At 48.4% G+C, this 26,631-nt stretch overlaps 1 protein-coding gene across 1 annotated transcript in view; it reads left to right on the top strand.

The window, feature by feature from the left end:
- The first annotated feature begins 445 nt into the window (after positions 1–445).
- Positions 446–26,631, top strand: part of Uhrf1bp1 (UHRF1 binding protein 1) — a 41,464-nt gene continuing 15,278 nt past the window's right edge. Inside the window, exons 1-7 of the mRNA XM_028777086.1 lie at positions 446–542; positions 21,867–22,029; positions 22,133–22,171; positions 22,493–22,584; positions 25,361–25,550; positions 25,793–25,933; positions 26,275–26,445. Coding sequence (XP_028632919.1) covers positions 499–542; positions 21,867–22,029; positions 22,133–22,171; positions 22,493–22,584; positions 25,361–25,550; positions 25,793–25,933; positions 26,275–26,445 — 840 coding nt within the window. The 5' untranslated portion in view covers positions 446–498. The remainder of the gene's footprint in view (positions 543–21,866; positions 22,030–22,132; positions 22,172–22,492; positions 22,585–25,360; positions 25,551–25,792; positions 25,934–26,274; positions 26,446–26,631) is intronic.

The following is a 26,631-nucleotide window of genomic DNA, read 5'->3' as shown; positions in this document are numbered from 1 at the left end:
ATGTAGACCAGGCTGGTCTCAGGCTCCCATATTTGCCTGCCTCTGGCTTGGGCGAGTTCGGAGTGAAGTCCTATGCCACCCTCCAGCTCCTAGAAGCCTGAGTCCCGCCTCTTACCGTGTAGGCCCCGCCCCACCCCGCGGGCCCCGCCCCCTATGCCTCGTGAGCCTCGCCGCCCCGCCCCTCGCCCCCTGCGCCTGTGCCGCCGCGCGCGTCCCCGCCCCTCGCCGTGCGCTCTCGCCACGGGGGAGCCGGGAGGGCGGCGTGCAGCCGCGGTTCCTCTCCGCGGGAGGCTGCGGCGTCGCGCGCGGGGCGGTGGGTGGGAACGTGGCGGAACTCCGGGCGCTGCGGCAGGGGCGACAGAGCGCCATGGCGTCCGCCGTGCCTACGGCAGCCGGTGCCCGCGCCGCGGCGAGGTAGAGGACGCCTCATTTCCACAACTGAGGAGGCCACGGCTGCCCGCTCGCCCGCCTGCATTCCACGCGGGCCGCGGCTGCAGCATGGCCGGGATCATTAAGAAGCAGATCTTGAAGCATCTGTCCCGGTGAGAGCGAGCGCCACCCTGCGTCCCCGGTCCCTTCCCGAGCCCTCCGACCTCCCTCGGGCCGCGCTGGGCGAGCGGCTCCGGGCAGCCGCGATTCAACTCTAGCCGGCCGTTGTCAGCGCTGCGTTCCCCCCTCGCCCGGGCCGGCTCCCTCCCCACCCCCGCCGCCGCCTCCTCGTTCCTCGGCGCGGGTCACCCAGCCCTTTCCTGCTCTTACCTCCCAGACCCGCACGGAACCCAGGCAGGCCAGCTCTCGAGGCCTCTTCCCGCCTCCCGAGCCGCCCAGCGCCGCTTCATTTCTGGCTTTGCCACCGGCTGCTGGATCACCCACGTCCCCTTAGATTGCGGCGCGGACGCTGGCTTTCTCCCGGGAAGCGGGCTCCTTCTCTTCTGTATGACCCTGTTGCATCACCCTTGAAAAGATGTGAGCCCTTCACCCGAGGCTGGTCGTCCTTTCGGACCTCCCTCCTTTCTGGATCCGCTTTCCTCTCATTACACAGACGAACCGGAGAAAGGTCAGCGGAGGTGGGGATAAAGTTTCAGCAACCTTCCCTTTAAGATGCCGTGGAGGTTTTTTGACAGCCAGCGTCCACTTATGCTTTGTGGCTTTCTGTTAAGCCGTTCTGTCGCCTCCGTATTTGGGGCATGAGGGATTTGGGTGGCAAGACAACTTTTCAGCTATACCTGAAGGTCTCCTGGTCTCCACGTGATGATGCAGCTTGTTAGAACCGGTGACTTCAAAAACTGGGAGCTGCCTTTGCAGTTCGTTTTCTCTCCTTTTTTTTTTTTCTAGCTTAGGGTTGGTGATGGTTGTTAATTTAGGTGGTCTCAGTAGTTCTAGTGATCCAGAGTTTGGGTGCACAGTGGCAAGTAGTTTTCAAGAGGGGTGTGTGTGTGGGGGAGGGCCTTGTGTGAGCCTCTATCCCTGACTTGGTGTTCCCCTTTTCCTGGCTGACAGTGGCTTATGTGATCTTAGACTTTATCAGCTAGATTCAGATACCCCGTTTGGTTAGCTACGTTATATACTGGGCTGAAGGGCTGCTCCTGGAGTCTGGGCACTTCCTCATTAACTTTGATCCCTTTCTTACTGGATAATAGTATATACTGGAGAGATTTTCATAGGCTGCTGTGGTGCACCTTTCCCCCTCCCCCCCCCATCCTAGCATTTTGAGGCTGAGGTAGGAGGAGTGTAGTTTTAAGGCGAGCCTAGAGTAGAGTTCCCAGCCAACCTGGACTGTGTGGTGAGACCGTGAGAAATTAGAAGACTACATGAGTTTACATACAGAAAGGTTTATTTGAGAGCCTTCACACACAGGGAGCGCTCAGTAGGACACAATGCGTTTTTATCTTGGGGTTATGACTTGTGTGGTTGTTTGTTATTAGTGAGTGTGCGTACACGTGTTGTGTGCGTTCAGGGAGGTGCAGAAGTACCACAGGGTGCGTGTGGAGGTTGCAGGGTAACTCTACCGAGTCAGTTGTCTACTTCCACTTTCACATGGGTTCTGGGGATCAAACTTGGGTGTCAGGCTTGCAAGGCAAGTGTGTTTCCCTGATGAGCCTTCCTGCTGACTTTGTCTTTGTCTCTTGCTGTCTGTCTGTCTGCCTCTCTTGAGACAGTGCCTCCCTCACTTTGTAGCCTGAGTTAGCCTGGAGTTAATGGGCTTCCTGCCTTAGCTTCCTAAGTGCCGGAATAATGGGCATTCACCACCATGCCTGGCGTTAGGTAATTTTCTATAGCAGTTTTTGTGGGAGTTATGAGTGTATGCGTCTGAATGTCTCTCAGAGCATCCTGGAATAAGTGAAGGACCCTTGCTGTAATCCAGTGCCTCCATTCTTTCATCCCCTCTCCTCCCCTCTTTTCTTTTTCTCCCTCTCCTTCCTTCCTTCCTTCCTTCCTTCTTTCTGACACAAGGTCTCAGTATGTGTAGTCTTGGTGTCCTGGAACTTGATATGTAGACTAGGCTGGTCTCAACATCACAGAGATTCTTCAGCCTCTGCTTCTCAAGCACTGGGATCAAAGGAGTATATCACCTCACCTGACTTCTACCCCTGGCTCTTGACTGAGGAAGCAAGCCTAGCAAGGGTAAGTGACTTTTCCGGGAGATAAAGGAGTGGACAGAACCAGTTTCTTACCTCTGGAGCACATCCCCTGTGTGCGTGCATGTGCTGTGTTCCTCCTGTGAGCGTACAGTGTTAATGAAGCCTTTTTAAAATTTTTTTCAAGACATGATGTCATGTAAGCAGAGCTGGCAACAAGCTGTCTTCCCTCACACATTTGGTGATTTCTGGGGGAAGAAGGCCTATTTGCTTTAAGTAAAGTAGGAACAGTATGTCTGATGGGAGGGCATTTGTGATTTCCCAGGTGTGGGCCTGGGAGGAGGAAGAGGTTGTGTTCTGGCAGCAATTTCAGCCCGCTGCAGAGGAGTACGTACGATACGGATCTGGTTGGAAAGGCCAAATTCCCAGGGCCTTTGTTTGCCTCAGACGCACCACTCAGTCCTGTGAGACATTGATATGTATTGTTCTTACCACCAGGCTCCTTGGCTTGTTGAACCTGATAGGGAGGGAGGCAAGCTGGGAGGTATTCGGAGTTTCAGTGTTAACTCTGCTGTGGCAGGTGTCTGACAGTGCTATGGGACTCCAGGGACAGTGTCCTACAGCAGAGAGGACAGGCCAGTGACAATAAGTTTGCATCCTGGTAATTTTATTAATTTCAGCTATATCTTTTGAATGCATCCTCTAGCTAGGTCAAGGCTCTGGAGAGGCTGCTGGAATTTCATCCATGGTTTGGATGACCGTTGTCCAATATGCATCACTTTAAGGCCCCGTTAAATGTTCATTGAAACAGACCGGTGAAAAGAGCTCCGCTTAGCAACATGAAATAGTTATTTAGAAAACTGTTGGAATGACCTGGGAGTGGTGGTGCACGCCTGCAATCCCAGAATTTGGGAGACTGAGGCAGGAAGGCCTTGAATTTGAGGCCAGCGTGGGCCGTTTATTGAGACCCTGCTTCGTAAATAAATGCTCAGATAGATTTTTTTCACTGAATTAGTTTTTTCATGTTGTTTAGTTTTCCCCTCTTGAGAACCCGCCCGTCTCAGCCTTTGCAGTGCTGGTCGTGTTGGTACAATGCCGCCATGCCTGGTGTTTCCTGCTTTAGACCACCTCAGCTGATGACCTCGGGATGGACATGTAAGAGGGTGGACGGTTGGATGTGCAGTCGACCAGGGCACTCTGAATGCAAAGGGCGTGGGCTTTGGAGCCAGCCAGCCAGACCGTCTGTCCCCACTGTTGTTGATGAGGGAGGACTGCCCCAGCTAAGCTGGTGTTGGCTGTGAGTGATAAGAAGAGTGATGGGAGCTAGCAGGGATGTTTCTGAGGGCTAGGGATCCAGTGTTTGTCACAGCGCCTGACATTCAAGGAGTGCTTAATAAAGAGTAGGTGTAGCCAGGCGGTGGTGGTGCAGGCCTTTGATACCAGCGCCCAGAAGCAGGCGGGCGGATCTGAGTCTGAGGACAGCCGGGACTACACAGAGAAACCCTGTCTCAAAAACAACAACAGCAACAACAACAATAATGAATAAGCCTTGTCTCAAAAAGATCAAAATAGTAGTAGTAGTAGTAGTTGTTGTTGTTGTTGTTGTAAAATGTGGCCAGAGGAGTTGGGGTCAGGGTCAAAGCACGGGTGACAGAGTGCCAGCCGCCTCTTTCAGAAACTCATTGGGAATCTTAGTTATTTGCTCCGAGTGACTAGAAAATGTCAACCCAGATTTTTAAATGTGAGTGCTAGAAACCAGAGGCATAGGAAGTTTTGGAATCCCTTTTGGAGGACAAGAAAGTCCCACTGAGTTGAGCCATTGCCTCCTAGTACTCCAGTGTGTCAAAGCTCGGAAAGGTCCTGGAGACCGCCTGGGCCACTCTACCCTACTGCCAGAGCCGCAGGCCTCAGCTCTCAGCGGTCTCTAGGTGGAAGTCTGGAGGAATAGTCTTACCCTGTAGGTCAGGTTCCTTTGTGCTAGACTAGTGACAAACACCATCACCTCTCCATGAGTATTCTGTCCATTCTCTACTAATGCTCCAAACCTGTTTCCTGTCCGCTCTCTTTTTCTAAGGTTGCTTTAGAATAAACAGTGAACCACTTGTATCTACTTACTGGGCACACGTTTAGTGACCGGTGTCTGCACTGAGAAGGGTCTTGCAGTCTTGTGGTAAATGAAGTTATTGCTGGAGGTCTTAAGCTTGCTTTACAGAGGAAGGATTTCAGTAGAAGGGTTAGTAACTTGCCCAGAGTCACAGCCAGCAAGTGATGGAAGGAGATGACAGTGCAGGCTGCATGCTGGAGCCGCCCATCGACCCCCACTGCTGTGGTGCTCTGATCCTTGTGACAGCCTGAACACAGCACTCACTTGAAGCCCCTGCACGCAGAGGCTTCCTACCCCACCGCTGCTTTCTGTCAGAATTATCTCTCCTTCAAAATGGAACCAACGTCTTGTTTTATGTGAATGGGATTGCACAGTGTATATGCTTAAAAAAAAACTTTCAATCAATATTTTGGTTTTGTAGTACGGGGACTAGAACTCAGGGCTTTGGGGACCTGGGACAAGGGAGTGCCCTGCCCTGAGCTGAGCCACAGTCCCATCTTTCATTTCTTGAGATATTTCTTCTGTAGCCCATGTTGGCTTCAAACTCTCAAGTCTAAGGTTTAGAGGTGTGCACTACTGCTTGTGGCTCGCCCGCTTCCCGCCCTGGGGTCCTAGAGATGGAACCCAGTGAGTGCCTCATGCATGGAAGGTAAACACTGCCAACTGGGCTATGTCCCCAGCCCATTGTCTTCATTCATTCATTCATTCATTCATTCACACATATACGTATTTATAAGCATTTTATTTATTATGTGTGCGTGTGTTACGGGTTTACACCACTATATCTGCTTTCTGTTCGGCTTGAGCATTTTGTGTGTGTGTGTGTTCTTGCGTATGTGTGTGCCTGTGTTTACATATCATTTCTTAGTAGCTGTCCATCAGTTTTCTGCCTGGGACCTGAAGCTCACTGGTTAAGGTGAGGCCAGCTGTCCAGTGAGCTCCTGCAATCCTCCCGTCTCTGCCTCCCTAGAGCAGATTAGAAACCTGCTCTACCGCAGCTGGTTCTCTGTGTGGATGCTGAGGACCGAACGCAGGTCCTCATGCTGGCGCAGCTAGCACCTGACCAACAGAGCCGGCTGGCCAGCCCTTGTCTGGTTGTTTCAGCCGTGTTGCTTACATCATGCTGCAGACTGCGTGATCACATGCCTTTTTGCTGTGGTTGAGTATTATGTATTTTCCCAGGGAGAGCCGTTAGGAACATGTCTTCTGGAGCACACACCTGTCGGGAGTCTGTTTAAGACAGGGTTTTAGATCTCCTGGGTTGTAGACTGTGGGTTTTCATGAGCACATCCCTGCATGATGTTCTACTGGGCATGGCTACTGCTGAGGTGTGTGGGGTCCAAGAACCTAGGTCCTTGACAGCATGTGGCATTTTATGTCCTCTCATTGTGGCCATTCTGAAATTTGCATATAGTTTTATTTTGAAAAGCTGGATGTGATGGCTTCCAACAATTAGGAGGCCTAGGCAGGAGGACTGCTTACAGTTTTGAGACCAGGCTGGGGTACAGTATGGGGCCGTCTCTCAGAACCCACAGGAAACCAAAGTTTTTTTAAAAAACCCTTCTGTTTGGTGAGGCGCACTCCGGCTGTCTGCTTAGTGTGCATGATGATGAGGACTGAAGCCGTGCACACTGCTTAGCACGGGCTGACGGAGCTCAAGAAAGCCCAGGTCTCTGTTCAGTTTTCAAACTTGGATAGCCCATCCTTAAACACATGGTGTCATTCCAGAATAATATTCAAATTACAAAGGGGCAGTGGAGGTGACGCGTTTCCAGCCATCGCAGAAAACCTGACTTAGCTGGATTGGATGGAGGCTGTAGAAATAACTATATGTAGTATTATAGTAAAGGGGTTCTTTCTAAATAGCCAGGATTTTGCTAAGTATTTGGTCTTCTGCTCTGTAATCTTAGCAACCCATTGACACATTTCATTTTTCCTACAGAAATAGAAGTTTCAACTGCATAGCTTTCGTATGGTTTTTAAGACAGTGTCTCTCTGTCTTACTTTTGCGTGTGTTGTTTCAGTGTGTCTGTGTGCAAGTGTGCCTGTGCCATGTGGGGTCCGCTCTCTCCTCCACCATGTGGTCCCTCGCATTGAACTCAGGCCCTTGGGCTTGCTGTTAGAAGCGGCTACCTGCTAAGCTCTCTATTGGCTTGAGATCGTCTCTTTTTGTAGCTGATTTACTCTGGGACTTGGTAAACAGCTCTGCCTGAGTTTCCTGAGTCTTGGATTGCATGGTTGAGCCTCTATGCCTGACAAAAGATAATTCTTCTATTTTCTCTCTCTCTCTCTCTCTCTCTCTCTTTTTTTTTTTTTTTTTTTTTTTTTTTTTTTTTTTTTTTTTTTTTTTCGAGACAGGGTTTCTCTGTATAGTCCTGGCTATCCTGGAACTCAGTAGACCAGGCTGGCCTTGAACTCAGAAATCCGCCTGCCTCTGCCTCCTGAGTGTGGGGATTAAAGGCATGCGCCACCACCGCCCCGAAAACCTTGTCTTGAAAAACAAAATAGGCTGGGCAGTGGTGGCGCACGCCTTTAATCCCAGCACTTCGGAGGCAGAGACAGGCGGATTTCTGGGTTCGAGGCCAGCCTGGTCTACAGAGTGAGTTCCAGGACAGCCAGAGCTACATAGAGAAGCCCTGTCTCGAAAAAACAAACAAACAAACAAACAAAACATCAAGACAAAGTTTCTCTGTGTAAACCTGCCTGTCTTGGAACTCATGTTGACAAGGTTGGCCTTGAACTCATAGAGATCTGCCTGCCTCTGCCTCCTTCATGCTGGGTTTAAAATACATTTAAAATATTTAAACTTTTAATTATAAAGTGATTACATAATTTCCCTCTGCTCTTTTCTCCTTTCGAACTCCCCTGCATATTCCCAGCCTCTTCATGGTCTCTTCTTCTAGAACATTTTATTAAAAGCACAGACTTTGGGGCTGGAGAGATGACTCAGCCGTTAAGGGCCCTGTTGTTCCTGTTGCAGACCTGGGTTCAGCTCCCTGCACCCACATGGTGTTCAGAACCATCCATAATTGCAGTGTCAATGTCTTCTCCTACGGTCTGAGGGTACTAGGCTCAGAGTAGGTATATAAACATTCGTGTTAGAGAAACAGTCAAACCCAGGGAGTAAAATCAATCTAAAACAATTTAAGAAAACTTGGGGGCGGAGTATAGTGACTTAGAGGTCCAGCCCAGCGTATTTCAGGGCCCGCCGTAGTCTCCAGGAGCATGGGCACAAATGGATCTCAGTAGTGAGCCGGGCGTGGCTTGAGAGATCAGCCAAGAGTGTGCACTGTAGCAGAGAGAGCTAGGACTCGGCAGCTGTGAACTCAGAGTTGTGTGCTCAGCAAGTTGTTTTAGCTTCTTGGAATTTTAGTTTCCTCTTCTGTAAAACAGCACACACGCAGCTTTGCACTTGGTTCTTCTCCAGGAACAATGCTGGGCATTGGACCTGGGGTTCACACATCCTAGGCAAGTGTTCCACAGCTGAGCCACACGGCCAGCACGCGGGTTTGTTTTGTTTTGTTGAGATGTGGTCTCACTGTGTAGCCCTTAAATTTATAATCCTCCTGCCTTAGCCTCCCTAGTGCTGAGATTATCCGTGTCCACTGCCATGCCAGGGTAGAAATCACATTTTAAAAATAACATGACTGCTTCACTGTGTCATCTTGGCACAGGGGCCTTGCTGCTTTTCTCTGGAACATTCCACCTTAGGCAGGTGATCTCTAAGTTCTAAGCTAGCCTATTCTACAGAGCCAGTTCCAGGATGGCTAGGGCCACACAAAGAAACCTTAACTTGAAAAACCAAAACCAAAACCAACCAGCCAACCAACCAAAAAACCAAAAAAACCCAGAATAAGACCAACACATTTACTGTAGAGTATGTGAGTCCCAGAGGACAAGTTTGTGGAATCCATTTTCTTCATGTATGTACTTTATGTGAATTCTGGGGCCAGGTTCAGGTCATCCTCCTGTGTGGCAAGTATTTTACCTGCACCATTTTCCCACCCCACTTACGTTGATTTTTCTTGTTTCTGTGTGTGCTGTGCATGTGTGCATGCATGACTTTGAGTCTGTGTGGATATGTGTACGAAAGAGGAGGCTCGGTCAGTGTTGACATCGGACTTATCCTAACTCTGATGTTCTTCAGACTTATTCATTGAGGCCGACTCTGTCAGTCAAACCCAGAACTCCCCAGTAGGGCTAGTCTCAGTGGCCAGCTTGTTTTGAGATTGCCCTGTTTCTGCCTTCTGAGGCCAGCTGGCATGCTGCCTTCCGTCTACACGGGTAGATCTTGTAATGGAGTAGGGATGAATGCCTTATCGCAGAGCTTGAAAAGAGGAGGAAGCATCTTCTCGTGAATGGCTCATGATGTGGGGGAGACTGGGACCTTAGCATCGTGTGTCCTAGTTACTGTTATGTCACTCTGAAGAGACTACAACTAAAGCAACTCTAATAAAAGGATGTATTTAGTGGGGGTGGGAGAGTTTGCTTCAGCTTTAGAGAATTAGTCCATTATCATCATGGCAGGAGGCAGACAGGTATGGTAGGTACTGCGGCTACTAGTAACTGAGAGCTTGCATCCTGAACCACAGGTAGCAGACAGAGACAGACAGGCACTGCCCAGAGACATGCCTATCAACAGGAACACACTTCCTAATCCTTTCTAAACAGTTCATTAACTGGGGACCAAACATTCAAACAGATGAACCTCATAGGGACCATTTGCATTCAAACCACCAGAGGGTGAAAGAGCCAGAAGGTGTACACTGGATTGATCCCTTAGAGAATTCACTCAACCATTAGAGGGCGTTTAGTTACCTTCACTTTATAGAACTTGGCTAAAGAATAATCAGAATGGTTTTACTCACAGCCCAGCTCTTTCTCCAGCTGGAGAGTGGCCCCACACAGAAGGGACCGTCCCTCTTGACATTCTCAATAGAGTCTAAGGCAGGGAGAGACCGTGGCTTACTAGTAGATAAAGGCACTAGGTTTTGGTGGGAGAGAGAACACCACCTACAGGCTGTTTTTTTATTTTTCTTTCCATATGTGTGCTATCATGTGCATGCTACATATACACTGTGCATATGCATTCAGTCACTAAGTAACTGCAGCAAAAAGAAACAACAAAAAAAAAAAAACCCAAGCAAACAAACCAGAGTTTGAGGAGTGGTACAGGAAAGTCAGGTGTGTGTGAGAGAAGACAGGTGCACCGAGGCCCGTGCTTGAGACAGCCAGCATATCCCTCAGCAGCCCAGGTTGACTGGGATTCACAGTCCTCCTGTCTTAGCATCCTCACGTGTGGACTTGAGGGTTCAGGAAACCTTAGCTCTGGGGAAGGGGACTCCAGTTCAGCCCGGTATCCAACAGTCGGTCTCCTTTGTCTGTGTGTTAAAGGTGAGTACATGTTATTGGTGCCACAAACAGATACTGTCTTTTTTGGTTTTTCGAGACAGGGTTTCTCTGTGTAGCCCTGGCTGTCCTGGAACTCACTCTGTAGACCAGGCTGGCCTCGAACTCTCGAACTCAGAAATCCACCTGCCTCTGCCTCCCAAGTGCTGGGATTAAAGGCGTGCGCCACCACAGCCCGGCACAAACAGAAACTAAAGAATAGTTTCCATGTTATCAATCAGTATTGATTGTAAAGGGGGAGAATTAAAGTTTAAAAATAATGTTAGCTATTTAGGTGAAGGGCATGAAGTTTGTACTAACATTCCAGGAAAACAGGTATGAGATGCATGTGTCGGGTTGGCTGTGTTCCATTTGCATCTTGAGTAATTTTTTACATGTATGCTCAGAGTAATAATATTTGGTTTTATGTGACTTGGCTGCCAGCCCATAACTGAAGAGTTTTGAAGGGTGTTAGAGAGAGGCTATTGTGGTAAAGAACTCACAACTGTCTGAAACTCCAGGTCCAGGGATCCAGTGCCAACCTTCTGACCTCTGGTTTTACATAGACTTGGTACATACACATACTTGCAGGCAAAGCACTTTTGCTCATAAAATAAAATAAATCTAATTTTGAAGAAAGTTTTGGCGAACACGAGTATTGAGATATTAGTCTGACTGATGGAAGTGTGATGTTGCAAAGTTTAACTTCTTTTTATTCACTTATTTTTACATGTGTGCTTTGCATACCTGTATGTCTGTGCACTGCATTCGTGTGTTATCTGTGGAATCTGGAAGAGGGCATCAGATTGCCCGGAACTGGAGTTACAGGCAGTTGTGAGCTACTGTGTGGGTGCTGAGAATTGGATCTCGGTCCTCTTCCAAGAGTAGCCAGTGCTCTTAACTGTTCTCCAGCGCCTGCGATTTTCACAGCTAAGTTTGAAGTTTGGAGCATGAGGTCCAATGGAAACAGTGTCTAGTGTGGGACAGCTTCCTAAGCTCACCCAGTTTCAGACAGCTGGGTGATTAAGCATGGTGTATACTTACCACAGGGAGGGCTAGCTCCCAGTAAGACCTGTGAGGGTGTTAGAGAAGGGAGAAGATGCAAAGGCAGCACCTTTCCTGTCACGGCATAAGATCCTTTAGATTGTGGTTCACCTTGCTTGAGGAGTGTGACAAATGCTGACTGGGGGGAGATGCTGATGTGTTGCTGAACACAGAGTCTCATACCTGGAAGCCAGCAAGGTGACTCGTGCTTGTAACTCAGGTGCTGGGAGGCTGGGGTTCGAGAATTGAGGGCAGCCTGTTCTACACAGTGATTTCCAGGGCAGCCTGACCTAGAATGAGCCCTTGTCTAAAGAAAAGGGCTAATAAGTTTGAGCCTGGGTAATTCCAAAACTTAGGAGGTGGAGACACAGAGACTGAGAGATTGAGGCTAGCCTTGACCACATAGTGAGTCTGAGGTCAACTGAGGCTAGCTATATGAGATCTTACCTGTCTTCCCTAAGAGTCTGGTAGTGTTGTGTGTCTTCCTTAGTAGCTCTCCTACCTTATTTTTTGGAAGGGGTCTTTTACTGAACCTGGAACACCTGTTTGTAGACTGCCTGGCTAGCAAGCCCCCAGGATCAGCCCTTCCCTGCCTTCACCAAGTGCTGGGGTACAGATGCCATGGCAGTCAATGCCTCGGCTTTATGTGAACGCTGGGGAATCCAAACTTGGGTTCTTAACTTGAACAGCAAGCAGTTTACCAACTGAGCGCCCTCCTCAAACAGATTTATAATAGAGTTCATTGGTTTAATGACATGCTTGTTGTGTTATGGTAATAGGCATAGAGAGATTTGTTACACATCAGCAGATAATAAACCAAGATAGGAAACTATCTGAATAATGGTGTTATGGGTAGAGATCAGTTGTTAGAGCCCTTGCCTAACGTAAATGAAGCTCTGAGCCCCACCTTACATATGTAGGGACTGGTAGTGCATGCCTGGGGTCTCAGCACTGAAGGAAGGAGGTTCAGAAACTCAGGGTTGTGGCTGGGGAGATGGCTCAGTGGTTAAGAACACTGGCTGCCTGTCTAGAAGACCAGGGTCAGATTCCTGGCATCCACATGGTGGCTTGAAACCATCTGTAACTCTAGTTTTAGGGGATCCAATACCCTTTTCTGATCTCATTGGGCACTAGGCATGCATGGTGGTGGTGTACAGACATACATAAAACACCATACATGTGAAATACAAACAGATAGGTCTTTAAAAAATGAAAAAAAGCAGAGAGTTGATTGGCATGGTGGATCACACCTTTAATCCCAGCACTCAAGATGCAGAGACAGGCGGGTCTCTATGAGTTTGAGGCCAGCCTGGTCTACATAGTGAGTGAGGATAGCCAGGGCTACAAAGTGAGACGTCTCAAACAAAACAAAGCACAAACAAAGCAAGGTTATGTACTGTACAGAGAGTTCAAAGCCAGCCTAGGATGCGTGAGATCATAAACAACAAAAAGCCAACAGCTCAGTAACCCTCCACTCCTCACCCAGAGCATCAGGTGTCAGGTCTGCGGTCATGAGCATCTTAGTAGATTCCTGGACTGACAGACGTGAACAGACACTCGGTGACCAGAGGGTAACATCAGGCACCTTCGTTCCTTGACTTTAAGTTTCAACAAGTAGCCTAGCTCTTTCTTCATGCACTTCCTACGCAGTCAGCCGTGTGAAGACAAAGCTGAATATCTCCTTTCCAGCCACCAGCTATTCCAAAAAAAAAAAAAAAAATCCACTGAAAAATCAAGTGTGGTGGCACTTGTGCATACTCACATGCAGCCACGCACATAGACATGAACATACAGCTATCTGTACAGCACAAAGTATTGTGCTATTTTAAATGAAGAAAGAGTGACCATGTACGATTCCTATCGTATTAAATATCCCAGGTAGGCGAAACTATAGAGACATAAACTGACGGTTGACTAGAACCGCTGGGGGTGACAGCTAGGGCTCATCCCTCAGTGAGGGATAGTGAAACTGCTCTCAAGTTGGTTTTACTTACAGTTGCACAACTGACAGGACTAAGTCACTGACTCAAAGACTGCAAATGGATGGGTTGTATGGCATGTGGTTGTATTTCCATGGAAGCGTTATCATAGGCATGTTTTACTAGGTACGAGACATTCAGCCAAAGCAGGATAAGAGCAAAGAAAACCATTTCTGGTCTGGGGATAGCTTGCTTGGTTTACATTCACAAAGCCTAGAGTTGGAATATGAAAGCAGGAGTATCAGTTCAAGGTTGTCTCTAGCTACACAACAAGCTCAAGGCCAGCCTGGATTACATGAGAGACTATCACAAGCTAATAACAAAATCATTCCCGGAGACCTAATGCTTGTATTAGTGACAATGAAATATTATTATTATTTTTTTTTAAAGATTTATTTATTTATTTTATTTATGAATAGTACACTGTAGCTGTCTTCAGATACACCAGAAGAGGTCATCCAATCTCATTACGGATGGTTTTGAGCCACCATGTGGTTGCTGGGATTTTTTTGAACTCAGGACCTCTGGAAGAACAGTCAGTGCTCTTAACCGCTGAGCCATCTCTCCAGCCCGACAATGAAATATTAAAAACATGAAAGTACCTGCAAATTAACTGTATTAAAAAGCAGTGAGTGATTGCAGCAGAAGGTGGTGGATGAAACTTTAATAGCTGAAAGAAACTCTACAAATTTCATACCCAGCTAAAATGCCCTTTAAAGGTATGAGGTTGGTTGAAAGAAAGACTTCCTCTACAAGTCTTGGACATTTGAATACTTGGTCCCCAGCTGTTGTTGCTTGAGGAGGACTAGAAGTGTGACCTTGCTGGAGGAAGTATGTCACAGGGGTACGTGTTGATATTTCAGAAGCCTCATGCCATTTCAAGTTATTCCACGTCTCCTGCTTGTGGTTTGACATATGAGGCTGCTACTCCAGCTGATCCTTTTGTTCTGTCATAGACTCTAGCCCTCTGGAGCTGTAAGCTCAAAATAAAGCCATTATTCTAAAGTGTTCTTGATCTTAGTGTTTTATCCCAGCAATAGAAAAGTAACTAAGACAAAATAGAAGGTGAGATAGAGATATTTTTAGTTATAAAACTGAAGATTCTAGCCCCAAAACAAAGCTACTTACCGATAGATGTTCTTCAGATTAAAGAAGAGTGGAAGCAAATAGAAGCTAGGGCCTACAGGAAAGTTCTCTTATTTCTTTACAAGACTACATTGGTGACTGTTGTATTATCTAAGTCATACGTAGAGGTTTTCTACTTATATGTTATATAGAGAGGTTTCTAGAATACTAACACGACACCTGCAGAATTCTCATTTCAAATGTACAAGAAGTGTGCACATCAGGTAGGCCGTAGCTTGATCAGTAAACTCTGAATAAATCTCAAGATAATGAGCGGCTAGCGGGATGGCTCTGCAGTTAAGAGCACTGGCTGTTCTTCTGGAGGACCAGGATTTGGTTCCCAGCACCTGTAGGGGTAATATTTAGAAAACGGCGCCCAGTCCAGCTTGGTCCTGGGCAGCCACCATGTTCCTGATGCTCCCTCGGCTCTGACTGGGGCTCCGGCTAGCTGGATGTGCAGGCCCTGACACCCACCAGATGCCAGTGTGGGGATGGCTCTGCCAATCCTCCATGCAGCATCCACAAAGCTCGGCTGAACCCCAGACAATATCTGTCATCCTTGCAGTACCTGGTAGAATGAGATTCTTAAAGCGTAATGATTATCTAAAGGATTTATATATTTAGAAATGATCAGTCAACAAGATGCCCACACAATTAGAGTTGTTACCCAATATCTACCTTTTTGATAGAAGTTGCTACCCAGGACAGCTTTCGACCCATCCTTGGTTCTCCATGTTTGATAGCCTCCTTCTTCTCCTCCCGTTCCTCTATTTCTCCCCTCCCCTTCCTCTCTCTCTCCCCCCCGCTCCACCTCCTCTTCTACTGCCTAATCACCGAGCTCCACTGTGAATACAATGTACCCGAGTAAGTATCCTGCTACAGGCACCCACATGGATGCTCTCAACTGTCGTAATTCCAGTCCTAGGGACTATGACAGATTCTTCTGGCCTCTGTGGGTATCAGACATTTATGTGGTTCTCATATATATATGCAACCAAAGCACACATAGTTAAGAAAATAAAATAATGAGAAAATTCAAGATATCAAAAACTTAATGTGTTCTCTGACAATAATGGAATTAAATTAGAAAACAGTAACTAGAAAAAAGTCTTCAGTATTTGGGGATTTTTTTTTTTTTGTTGTTGTTGTTGTTTTTTGAGACAGGGTTTCTCTGTGTAGTCCTGGCTGTCCTGGAACTCACTCTGTAGACCAGGCTGGCCTCAAACTCAGAAATCCGGCTGCCTCTGCCTCCCAAGTGCTGGGATTAAAGCCGTGCGCCACCACTGCCCGGCTCAGTATTTGGGGATTTATTTTATTATTTAAAAGGATTTTTGTGTGTATGTTTCTCTTTTGGCTGAATGTATGTCTGTGCATCCTGTGTGTACTGTGCCGGAGGAGGCCAAAAGAGTTTCAGATCCTCTGGAACTGGAGTTCTGTGCATTTGTATGCTGCCATGTGGGTGTTAGACATTGAACCTGAGTCCTCTGGAAGAGCAGCCAGCGCTCTTGGCCACTGAGCCATCTCTCCAGGCCCATCAGTTTTGGAGGTTTGAGACAGGGTCTTGTTACATAGTTTAGTGAAGGAACAGTGTACACTTGTGGATCTGGAGCAGAGGGGTTGTTGCAGGTTGTGCTGTCAGCAGGCTCCTGGGGCAGGGCAGGGGAGTTGAGTGAAGAGAATGCTGGGTTCTGTCACATGTCTGTGGTGTGCTGAGTCCCAGGGTTCAGCATCAGCTAGCTCTGCCTCCTGGGCGACCCATTCTCATTGCTGGTCACTTGTTTCTTTATTTGAAAATTAGAGATTTTGAATTAATAGTTATTTAAGATCCTTTTTTGCTGGACATGTTGGCACATACCTGTCATCCCACACCAGGGTGTCTGAGGCAGGAGGATCACGAATTTGAGGCACTTACTCAGGAACTCAACTCCTAAGTACTGAGTTCAAGGGCAGCCTGGACCACTTGACACCTGACTCAAGAAAGTTTCTTGCTCTTAAAGTCTGCAGGCTTAAAACCTTTGACTTGGTAAAATCACGTCACACATTTACAAGGATGACTGAGAGCCTTCCCATTGCCTCTTTAGCAGATTGCGATTCTCTGGCAGAGAGGAGGTTGATCTGTCGGTTTCTCCAACTTGATTTCTGCTGAGCCTCTGTGCTCAGTAATAGTACCAGATGGCCTGGAAATGTTTCCCCACATACCCACGTGGAACAGATAGCAGGCTGCCATTAGCCTTTTTAGCCACCCTGGCCTATGAGGGATGCTGAATAAAGTTTGTGCCAGGGACTGTGGAAGGCAGAAAGGTACACAGCAATGTTCTAAAAGATTCAGATTCCCATAGTTCCTTGAGGGTTTCATCTGGCTCCCAAGGCTGACAGTTGGTCTCAGATAAGGCTTCAGTCTAATCTGGTTGGGCCCCTCTAATGGACTGAGTTTGTGCTGAAATTTTCTATGTAGGTAGTGAGTGCAGCTTGGAGTTCTTGTAGCATCTGCAGAGCCTCAGTTCAGCACGCCCCTACCCCTCCCCATAACAACTGGCTTCATGGACCACCTTTTAAAAGTTTAAAAGTTTAAAAGTTCTATTCTTTATCATTGCTGTAAGATTCAGGAAATACCAGTTTAGGGAGTATTTTTTGTTTGTTTGTTTTAAAGATGGTCCCATTATGTAGCTCTGGCTGGGCTGGGCTGGGCTGGAACTCACGTGTAGACCAGGCAGACCTTGAGTTCAGAGATCTACCTGCTTTTACCTCCCAAGTTCTGGGATTAAAGGTACCGCTGTGGTCTAAATTCTTACTTGTTTCTGGCCTGGGGCTTCTTGTGTGTTGGGCATGAGATTTACTTCTAAGGAATTCTTGCTGCTTTCTGGAGAAGCTTATGAGCTGGGATCTATTTATTATTGGTGAGAAATTGCATACAATATTTTCACTGGTGTCAGACCAGATATGCAGAGTGTGCGTGCATATCATCAAGTGTGCAGTATGTGTTAGATCTAGAGCCCAGTAAGTATGTTCAGTGAGAACTGCCTGAGGAAACCTCACCCGTACAGTGTGCCCACCTGTAAGCCATGCATCCTCACACAGTCATCACTGTGGCCGGGCAGTGCACCAAGGAGGATGGGGCCCAGGGTCTTACTCACTCACACGGTCATCACTGTGGCTGGGCAGTGCACCGAGGAGGACGGAGCCCAGGGTCTTACTTGCTAGTCAGGCATCTGTCATTGATCCAAGTCCCCGTCCCCTACCCGAAGGACTGTGAGTAGCAGTGTCGGCTTGTGATGTTTGATGCATGCTCTGTGCTTTTGTACTTGACCATCCAGCTGATAACACGGTGCCTTCTGTGCTCCCCAGCCCGTGTCATGATAGATAGGGACTGGTTGTTGTTGCTGGGGACATGAATTAGCCCTGGCCTTCACAAGAAGGATCTTGCTGATTTCGTTGGGTTGGTGAAGTTTAGGAAGGTTTCTGATTATATTCCACTATAACTTTATACAAAATTGAGATTTATTCTACTTCGAGAGGTTGATAAGCATGCTGTGGTGAGTGTAAAGGGGGACAGCCTTCATTCAACCCCCCTTTTTAAATTGAAGTCTAGGGTTTGAGGTCAGGGCCTTGGATATGCTAGGCAGGTTGTATACCACTAGCTACTCCCTCAAGTGTCCTCTAATCGTTTCTGAGAGGCTTCACGTGCATACTGTGCCAGGTACGTCTTGGAGGAACTGTTTACAGTAGGAGGAGGAATGGATCCGAGTGTGATTCAGCCTGTAATCCCAGCCCTTGTTAGCTGAGGCAGGAAGGTCAAGACATCAAGGTCAGCCTGGACTATATTCAAGACCCACTTTCAGGAAACCAAATACATTCAAAGATGTGTAAATGTTTATAAACAAACCTGCCATTATAGTTAAGGGATGAGCACCTACAGATTTTGGTATTTGTATCGGTTGATTAACAGATAAGGGAGCATCAGAATAAAGCTGGGAAGACCTGATTATAAGATATAAATAGGACTGGAGAGATGGCGCAGCGGTTAAGAGCACTGGCTGCTCTTCCAGAGGTCCTGAGTTCAATTCCCCACAACCACATGGTGGCTCACAACCATCTGTAATGGGATCCGATGCCCTCTTCTGGACTGCAGGCATACACACAGACAGGCAGAACACTGTATATATAATAAATAAATCTGTTAAAAAGATATAAATAACTTAAACAGACTCATTGTAAGCCATGAGATGGAAGCTATTATTAAAGTGTGTGTGTGCTTGTGTGTGTTCATGTGCGTGGGTGCCCATGGACGCCAGAAGGTGGTGCCGGGTCTCCTAGAAATCAAATCACAGGCAGTTGTGAGCTGCCTGACACAGATGGTGACAACAAAAATTGGTTCTGCAAGAGCATCAGCCATTACCCACTGAGTCATCTCCCCAGCCCTGGGAAATGTTATTTATTTTATATCAAACTCGAGAGAGAGTTTTGGAGCGAACACAATGTAAAAACTAGTTATGTCGTATCTCTTTAGTATGATCACTCCTCAGTGCTAAAAAAAATATAGCTTATTCTGTGTTTATAGTTTATCTCTTATCAAAGGGAGCATATAGTTAAAGATACTTTCCCTTTTATATATGCATAGAATAATGGCCCTCTTTGGGTAGGCTTTTCAAGTTATTTTATTATTTTCTTTAAAAATATTTTGGGCTGTGTGTGGTGTGCACTGGTGTGTGTACAGCTTGTGGGAATTGATTCTCTCCTGTCAGTGTGGGTTCCAGCGAGTGTTCATACCTGCTCATCTCTCTCCCGTCCCCCTCCTCCTTCCTGTCCTCTTTGAGAGCTCCTAGGTGGGCAGGACTGCACACGCCTGCAGTCTGGAACTCAGAAGTGAAGGTAGTATTGCCAGTTTGAGGCCAGCCTGGGGCGATGATAAGGGAGAGCAGCTTATCTCGATGATTCTCATCCTGGCTTTGTCTGTCCTTTGAGTCCCTTGACTGTGTGTGGGGCTTGGCGGAAGCCTGCCTTGTGATAGCTTCCTGGTGTGCCCGCTTTTCCTCCCTGGGACCGTCCACCCCTCCTTTGGGCCCTCCTCTCTTCTCCCCTAGGGCCATGCACTGTACTCCTCTGCTTTTTCTGGTTTTGTTCTTTAGCAGGTGTTCTAAGTAGATGGATATCTTCTCACCACGTTTTTGTTTGCTTGTGGGTAGGTGTTCAAGTCGGGAAAAGCATAGCTTTCGGAGGAAAGGACCCGTTGGCAGACAGCCGGTCTCTGGTGTGAAGAACAAAGCTAGTTCATACTTAACTGACCTAAAGAAGGGTTCTTGTTTGTTTGTTTGGTTGGTTGGTTTTGGTGTTTGGCTTTTTGGAGATAGGTTTTCTCTGTGTAGCTCTGGCTTCCTGGAGCTAAGTTCTGTAGACCAGACTGGCCTCGAACTCCAAGAGACCCTCCTGCCTCTGCCTCCTGGTGTACACACCAAAGGGACTGAGATGGAGTACTTGGTATGCACGAGGCTGCCTTCAGTTCCCAGCAAAACAAACGTGCGTACACACGCACACGCACACACACATGCACACACACGCATGCACACATGAGTTAAAATCAGTCAGCTTACTTGTTAAAGTCTGGGCATTTCTTTTCCTTCTATCCTACTGTGGAACTAAGGTGAAAGCCTGCTCTTGGCCCGAGGAAGCTCTGCTGGAAGCACGCAGCTGTAGGTGAGAATGGTTTTCACACGCTCACAACCTCAGGGACAGTCAGAGGGTGATTAGCCTGTGACCTTCACGAATGGAGGATTGTGACAGGTGGTAAAGGTCTGAGGGCCAGGGCCTGCCCGTGCACTGGGTAAACGATTCTCTTAGGACCTGAATGGGTTTAGAGACAAAACTTTACCTAAGTGTGATACCTTCTTGAGTCTGTGCTTTCTATATGAAGTTAGTTAATGGAAACTGAGAGAAGGGCCCACACGTGATCTTTCCCCTTGTGTGTGTTCTTGGTAAAAGAGTGACAGTGAAGCCGCTCTGGCGTCTGCTGTCCTTCCCGGGCTTTAACTAGGGATGGCCAGCGAGCTAGGCGGCGTATTTGGGAGGTCGTTATCCTGAGCTCTAGCATTACTTAGAAGCTGATAGAGCCTGCGGCTGTTAGACGGATGCTCGCAGAGGTAAGCACGCAGTGTGAGCGCAGTCTGAGCGCAGTGCTGGCATGCCTCCAGCCCAGGGCCCACGGGGGATGAGTGGCTCAGGCAGTCCTGAGCTGAGACTAGCTTCTGAAGCTGTCCTGGAGGGAGATGGCCTCATCCCTCCTGTCTGCTCTGCACACACAGTCCTGACAAGAGGCCTAAGTGAGCGCTGAGTAGGGCCACATATCTCGGAAGCACAAAATCGTATCATAGACCCCAGAGGATGGCTCTCCAGCGCCGTGTGCACACACAGGAGCTGGTGGGATGTTAGGACACCTACTGAGGAGGCCGTCTATTGGCGTGAGTGTCTTGTGTGTAGGTGCAGCTGCCTGTGGGCCTCCCCTCCCCCTTAGGTCTTGCTCTCCTTGGTTATCATGCCGGTTCCTTCCCATGTTCTCCTTCATGTCATATGAGGACGTTTCACGTGCTTGCAAACTCCTTCTGTGTCACCACCTGAGTCTTGTGGTTCAGTGATTGAATCTAGTAGGTCTCCACTAATGGAATCTACCAGATCAAGAGTTGGACCGGGTCAGTCATCACTGTCATCACTTGCTGATTCTTTAAGGCCATTTGTTAAGTCTAATTGGTTATAACTGGTTGGATCTAGTTATAACTTGTTGGCTGTGGGCTCTTTACTGGCACTCTCTGACAGGTCAGGTGGACTCTGGAGGCTGAGGAAAGCGACAGCCTTAGCACACAAGTCACGCTGCAGTGAGGGTGGGGCCACTAGTGAGCAGGAGACACTCGGAATTTCTTACAGATGTGTTTATTGTTTGTACGTGTTGGTATGTGTACATTTGTGGGTGCTCTTGTGGCAGGAAGAGGGCATCGGAATTAACAGGCAGTTTGAGCTGGTTGATGTGGGTGCTCTGAAGCAAACTCCGGTTCTCTGAAAGAGCAGCCAGCAGTTTTAATTGAGGACCATACTTCAGCTCCTCTCTGTCTCCAATGGCTGTGTGAGGCCATCGGACGGTAAAGGTGCTTTTCATGGAGCTGGTGATCTATGTATGTATGAAAAGATGACCTCTGACCTTCAGATGTGTGCCATGGCATGTTGGCGCAAACACACGAGTCACATGCACACATGGTAATAAATACATTTTGAGAGGAAAATGAAACACCAGCTGTTGTCCTTTGTGCTTCTGTTTAGTTGGGGTCCTTTGGTGTTTTGTTGTCTTTGGGGCAGGGTAACTGGAATCCCAGGCTGGCTTCAAATTCACTGTGGCCTTGATCTTCATCAACACATACAGGATCTCAGGTGTGCACGTACATCAGGCCTAGCTCTCTGGCTTTAGGGGACTTTTATGTGGGGATACAGAAATAGAAGGCTGTGTCACCATTCCTCCAGCCTCTTCCCTGACTCCCCAGCACGTCGTCAGGAAGATGGTGACCATCGTAAGGAGAATGTTGTGCGGTGATGGACTGTAGCAGTCTTGATTTCCCACGGTGCCCCAGTGCCCTGGGAACAGTGGTGTTTTACTGTCACTCTCTGCAGGTTCACTAAGAATCTTTCCCCGGACAAAATCAACTTGAGCACTCTGAAAGGGGAGGGTCAGCTGACCCATCTGGAGCTGGATGAAGAGGTTCTGCAGAATGTGCTGGAACTTCCTACCTGGCTGGCCATCACCAGGGTCTACTGCAACAGGGCCTCCATCCGGGTGAGAGTGGGGTCTGAACGCTGTCACTGTCCCTAGCCAGCAGGCTTGTTGTTCTCGTGAAGAGCGGCTGTCACAGGCCTGTGTCTGTGCTTTCCTCTTTCAGATCCAGTGGACCAAGTTGAAGACACATCCAATCTGCTTGGTAATGGCTTTTTCTACTTGAAAGTAGTCTTTTCTTACGTTTTGGTTTTTAATTGAGACAGGGTCTCTCTAAATAGCCTCAGTGTGTAGACCAGGCTGGCCTGTGCCTCCCAAGTGCTGGGATTAAAGGTGTACACCATCACTACCTGGCATGCGTTTGTTTTTCTAAATAATGGTTTTTACTGCTCAAGTTCTATCCTTAAGTTCCCTCAGGATCCAGACAGAAAGTGCAGTTTGTGCGAGGCTTGGAGCACAGCCCTCTTGTTCTGTGGTGCTGTGTGAGTTTTGTGTGGACGCTTAGTTCTCTCTGTTCGTATTCCAGTGTCTGGATAAGGTGGAGGTCGAGATGGAAACCTGTGAGGACCCTCGCCCCCCCAATGGCCAGTCTCCCATCGCCCTTGCTTCAGGACAGAGGTTAGTCACTGTGAGCCTCACTGAAGATGACAGATGGACGGATGGACGGACGGACAGACGGACGGACGGACGGATGGATGGATGGATGGACGGACAGATGGATAGTCTTGCTCTGTAGCTCAGACTGGTTTCTAACTTAGGATCTTCCTGCTTCACCTGTGTGAATGAAAAGTATGTCTCACTTTTCCTGGCTCAAAATAAAACTTTGATGACTGAGAAATTCAGGCATATAACTGAAGCACAGAGGCTAATACATCAAATCCCTGTGTTTCAAATACCAGAACTCAGCAATTACCAGCATGCTGCTGACGTTGTTTGCTGTGTATGCCAGGATTTTAGAGCAAAGCCCAGATGCTCTGTTTTCCTGTGTTCTGACAGCAGTCTGGACTTGGGGACACACAGCTTAGCACTGAGTTACATTCCATCACGTGCTGGAATTCAGCCCTCTCCCAACCCTGAGAGGTCTCTGATCCTCCTGCCTTCCTGTCCCAAGAGCTGGGCTTACAGGCTATGCCACCACACTCAGCTTTCCACCCAGCGGGCGGTCTTTTCACTTGTACTTTTTGGCTTTTGTGACCATCCATTTAGAGGTGTCTGTGAGGAGGACAGACGTGTGCTATTGTTTCTCCTGGGTAAAAACCTTGGGAAGGAAGTGCTTAGGTAGTGATGGAAGCAACTGCCAAGTTCTTCCCACAGCTGACCACACTGTACCTGCTTTTAACCGTCTATATACGTCATCGAGCTGTTCGCGTTTCTTTATGGGGGGTGGGCAGGAGGCTTCTTTTTCTTTCTAAAGGAATATAACCTCTCAAAATTTTTTCATTTCTATCTTTTTTTTTTCTTTTCTCTTTCTTTTTTCCGAGACACGTTCTCACTATGCAACTGGCTAGAACTCGTTGGCCTCAAACTCAGGGACTCTCCCACCTCCTTCTCTGGGGTTAAAGGTGTGGTTCTCCAGGCATGCTCTTTCTGTCTGTTTTCTCCTTAAAGAAGTATCTGCCGGTGCTGGGGGGATGGCTCAGTGGTGGAGCACCGGTTCAGAAAGCATGAGGACTGGAATTGGGGTCACCAGCACCTGGGTACGTGCCACGCAGGTGTGGGCTCCACCTGCAGGGTCAGTGATAGAGTGGGAAAAAGGATCCCCGGAGCAGGTTGGTCTGAGATTCACAGACATCCCCTTGCTTCTGCCTCCAAAGGCTGGGATTACTGGTATGAGCCACCACCTTCTTTCATTGTTACTGTGCTAGTGATCAGGGCCTGCGTCACGGCAGGAAGAGGTCTGCCGTAGCCGAGCTCCAGACTCCACTGTAGTTTGGACTTGTGTGTAAGGCTAGTGTTCTCTCTCTGTGAACTGTGTCTCTTTGTTCTGCTTTGTATGGACTGTTTATTAGTCCTGTGTGGCTGAATTGCATATAAATGTACACTTTCAGTTTTAATTTCTAGCTCTCCTCCCCGTCTTTGGTTTTTCCAGACAGGGTTTCTCTATGTAACCCTGGTCATCTCGAGACTCTCTTTGTAGATCAGGCTAGCCTTGAACACAGAGATCCACCTGCCTCTGCTTCTGCCCCTGGAGAGCTGAGATCAAAGGCATGTGACACCGCCGCTCCACATGGCTCTAGATTTTTTTTTTTTTTTGATTCTTGTTCTTGTGATGAAAAAAATTCCAGAATTGGTTTTAGCTTAACAGTTCCTTGGCCAAGGCAACAATGCAATTTTCACCAAACCCCTTGTGGGTGGATCGAGGCCTTCAGATGCCTTCCAGTCCTTAAAAACATACAAATAAAAAAGACAAAAGAAAAGAAGTTGTGCTTTGAAGAATGTTCTGTTGAAGTAGGAAGAGGATCTCTTGGGAAGATGGGGTTGGGAGGGTGGGGGTGAGACGGGGCGGGGCAGGCGAAGATACCATTCACTGTGGACATGTGGGAGACTGTGGAAGAATAAGTAAAAAGAGTATACTTTCCACAGCCTGGGGCCTTCTAGGCGTCTCTCCTCTCTCTGTCATCTCTCGGTCTCAGGGAAGGAGAAGTGTTATTTCTCTGCTGGCTACCATAGGCAAGGTGGAGAGGGCACATTCTTTTTTTTTTTTTTTTTTTTTTAAAGATGTATTTATTTTATTTATATGAATATGGTGTCACTGTCTTCAGACATACCAGAAGAGGGCATCAGATCCATTATAGATGGTTGTGAGCCACCATGTGGTTGCTGGGAATTGAACTCAGGACCTCTGGGAGAGCAGTCAGTGAGTGCTCCTAACCGCCGAGCCATCTCTCCAGCCCAGGAGGGCGCATTCTTGTGCAGAGTCGGTGCTATCACCCCTGACCTGTCTGCAGCTCTTTCATCTTCCCACTCCCTTTTCAAGGCTGTGAAGACTCTCAGGTGGCGCCGAGGTTAGGAGTGTTGGCTGCTCTTTTAGCAGATCTGGGTTCTGTCCCGAGCACCCACACAGCAACTGTTTCCGCCTGTAACTCCAGCCAGGTTCAGGTGCCCGACTCCCTCCTTTGACTCTGTGGGCACAGCAACCTTGTGAGGCAGAGACATGCGCAGGCACTCACACACATAAGGGAAATAAAACACACAGCAAGAAAATCCCCAACCAAAAAACTTAGGGGTAAAAAAAACAACAGCAAGGAGAGAAGTAAGAAAAATAAGCAGCTGTGTTGGCTGTTGCACTGGCTCTGACCGCTGTCCCCCCATCCATCGCCGCTGTCCCTCTCTGACCACTGTCCCCATCCATCACCGCTGTCCCTCTCCAACTGCCGTCTCCCTCGCGCTGCAGTGAGTACGGCTTTGCCGAGAAGGTGGTGGAGGGGATGTTCATCGTGGTCAATTCCATCACCATCAAGATCCACGCCAAGGCCTTCCACGCGTCCTTTGAACTGTGGCAGCTCCAAGGCTACAGTGTCAACCCCAACTGGCAGCAGAGTGACCTGCGTCTGACCCGCATCACCGACCCCCGCCGAGGAGAGGTGACAGCCTTAGCATGCTGAGGGGGGTGAGTGGAGGGATGCCAAGTAGGGGAGCCCCTAAGGACCCTGTTCCCTGTGGAGCTGTCCCCACTCTTGGGAAGCCTGGGGTCCGTTCTGTCCAGAGTCACTGACAGCTGTGACTTGTGCTGCCTCGTGCTGTCAGGATGCTAGCTGAGAGCAGCCGCTCAGCCTCCTGGGTCTTCCAATCCACAGTCTGAGGATTTTACTTTCCCTCCTTCCAGGTTTTAACATTTAAGGAAATAACTTGGCAGACACTCCGAGTTGAGGCAGACGCCACAGAGAATGGTGATCAGGACCCAGTTACCACTCCGCTGAGGCTCATTACCAACCAAGGCCGGATCCAGATAGCCCTCAAGAGAAGAGTGAGTGTGTTTCCTGCACGGGAACCTTGTAGAAGCTGATATTGTGTCACTCTCCTCCTTGGCCTCGCCAGTGTGGGAGAAGCTCCCGTCGCCCTGTTCTGGTTCTTTCAGAAACCGGTTTCTACCATATTATGCACACGCGGGCCTGAGCATCTCGGGGGTTGGCTGGTGCTTTTGGTAAATCAAGCAAACCCGAGTCACTGTGTAAGAAGTCAGCTTTTCAAAGTGCCTGATGGTCCTTTTCACCTCCTGGAAGGTGAAGGCTGCCGGGGATGCCAGCTCAGTCACTCTGAGGCCTTGGAAGACACTGGGAGCTAACTGTGTTCTCTGTGACCCCTCAGACCAAAGACTGCAACGTGGTCGCCTCCAAGCTGACCTTCCTCCTGGACGACCTGCTCTGGGTGCTGACAGACTCACAGCTCAAGGCGATGCTGAAGTACGCTGAGTCCCTGAGCGAGGCCATGGAGAAGTCGGCCCAGCAGAGAAAGAGCCTGGCTCCTGAGCCTGTGCAGGTGAGCGCACGCTGGCATCTGCGTGGCCAGGGGCAGGTGGCTAGCCCTAATTTGTGCCGGTGTTGTGGGGAATGGAGGCCTTTTGGCTTGCTTATGGGGTTCACCACGTGCGGAGTTGCTTGTGTCTGTCTCACTCGTTTGCTCACTGGGCTCCCCTGTGTGTCAGATGGGGTGCTGGTCTCTGCT

Source organism: Grammomys surdaster, unplaced genomic scaffold, assembly GCF_004785775.1.
Source record: "Grammomys surdaster isolate TR1022 unplaced genomic scaffold, NIH_TR_1.0 277, whole genome shotgun sequence".
Lineage (NCBI taxonomy): Eukaryota > Metazoa > Chordata > Mammalia > Rodentia > Muridae > Grammomys > Grammomys surdaster.
This window is presented reverse-complemented; position numbering and strand designations above follow the sequence as displayed.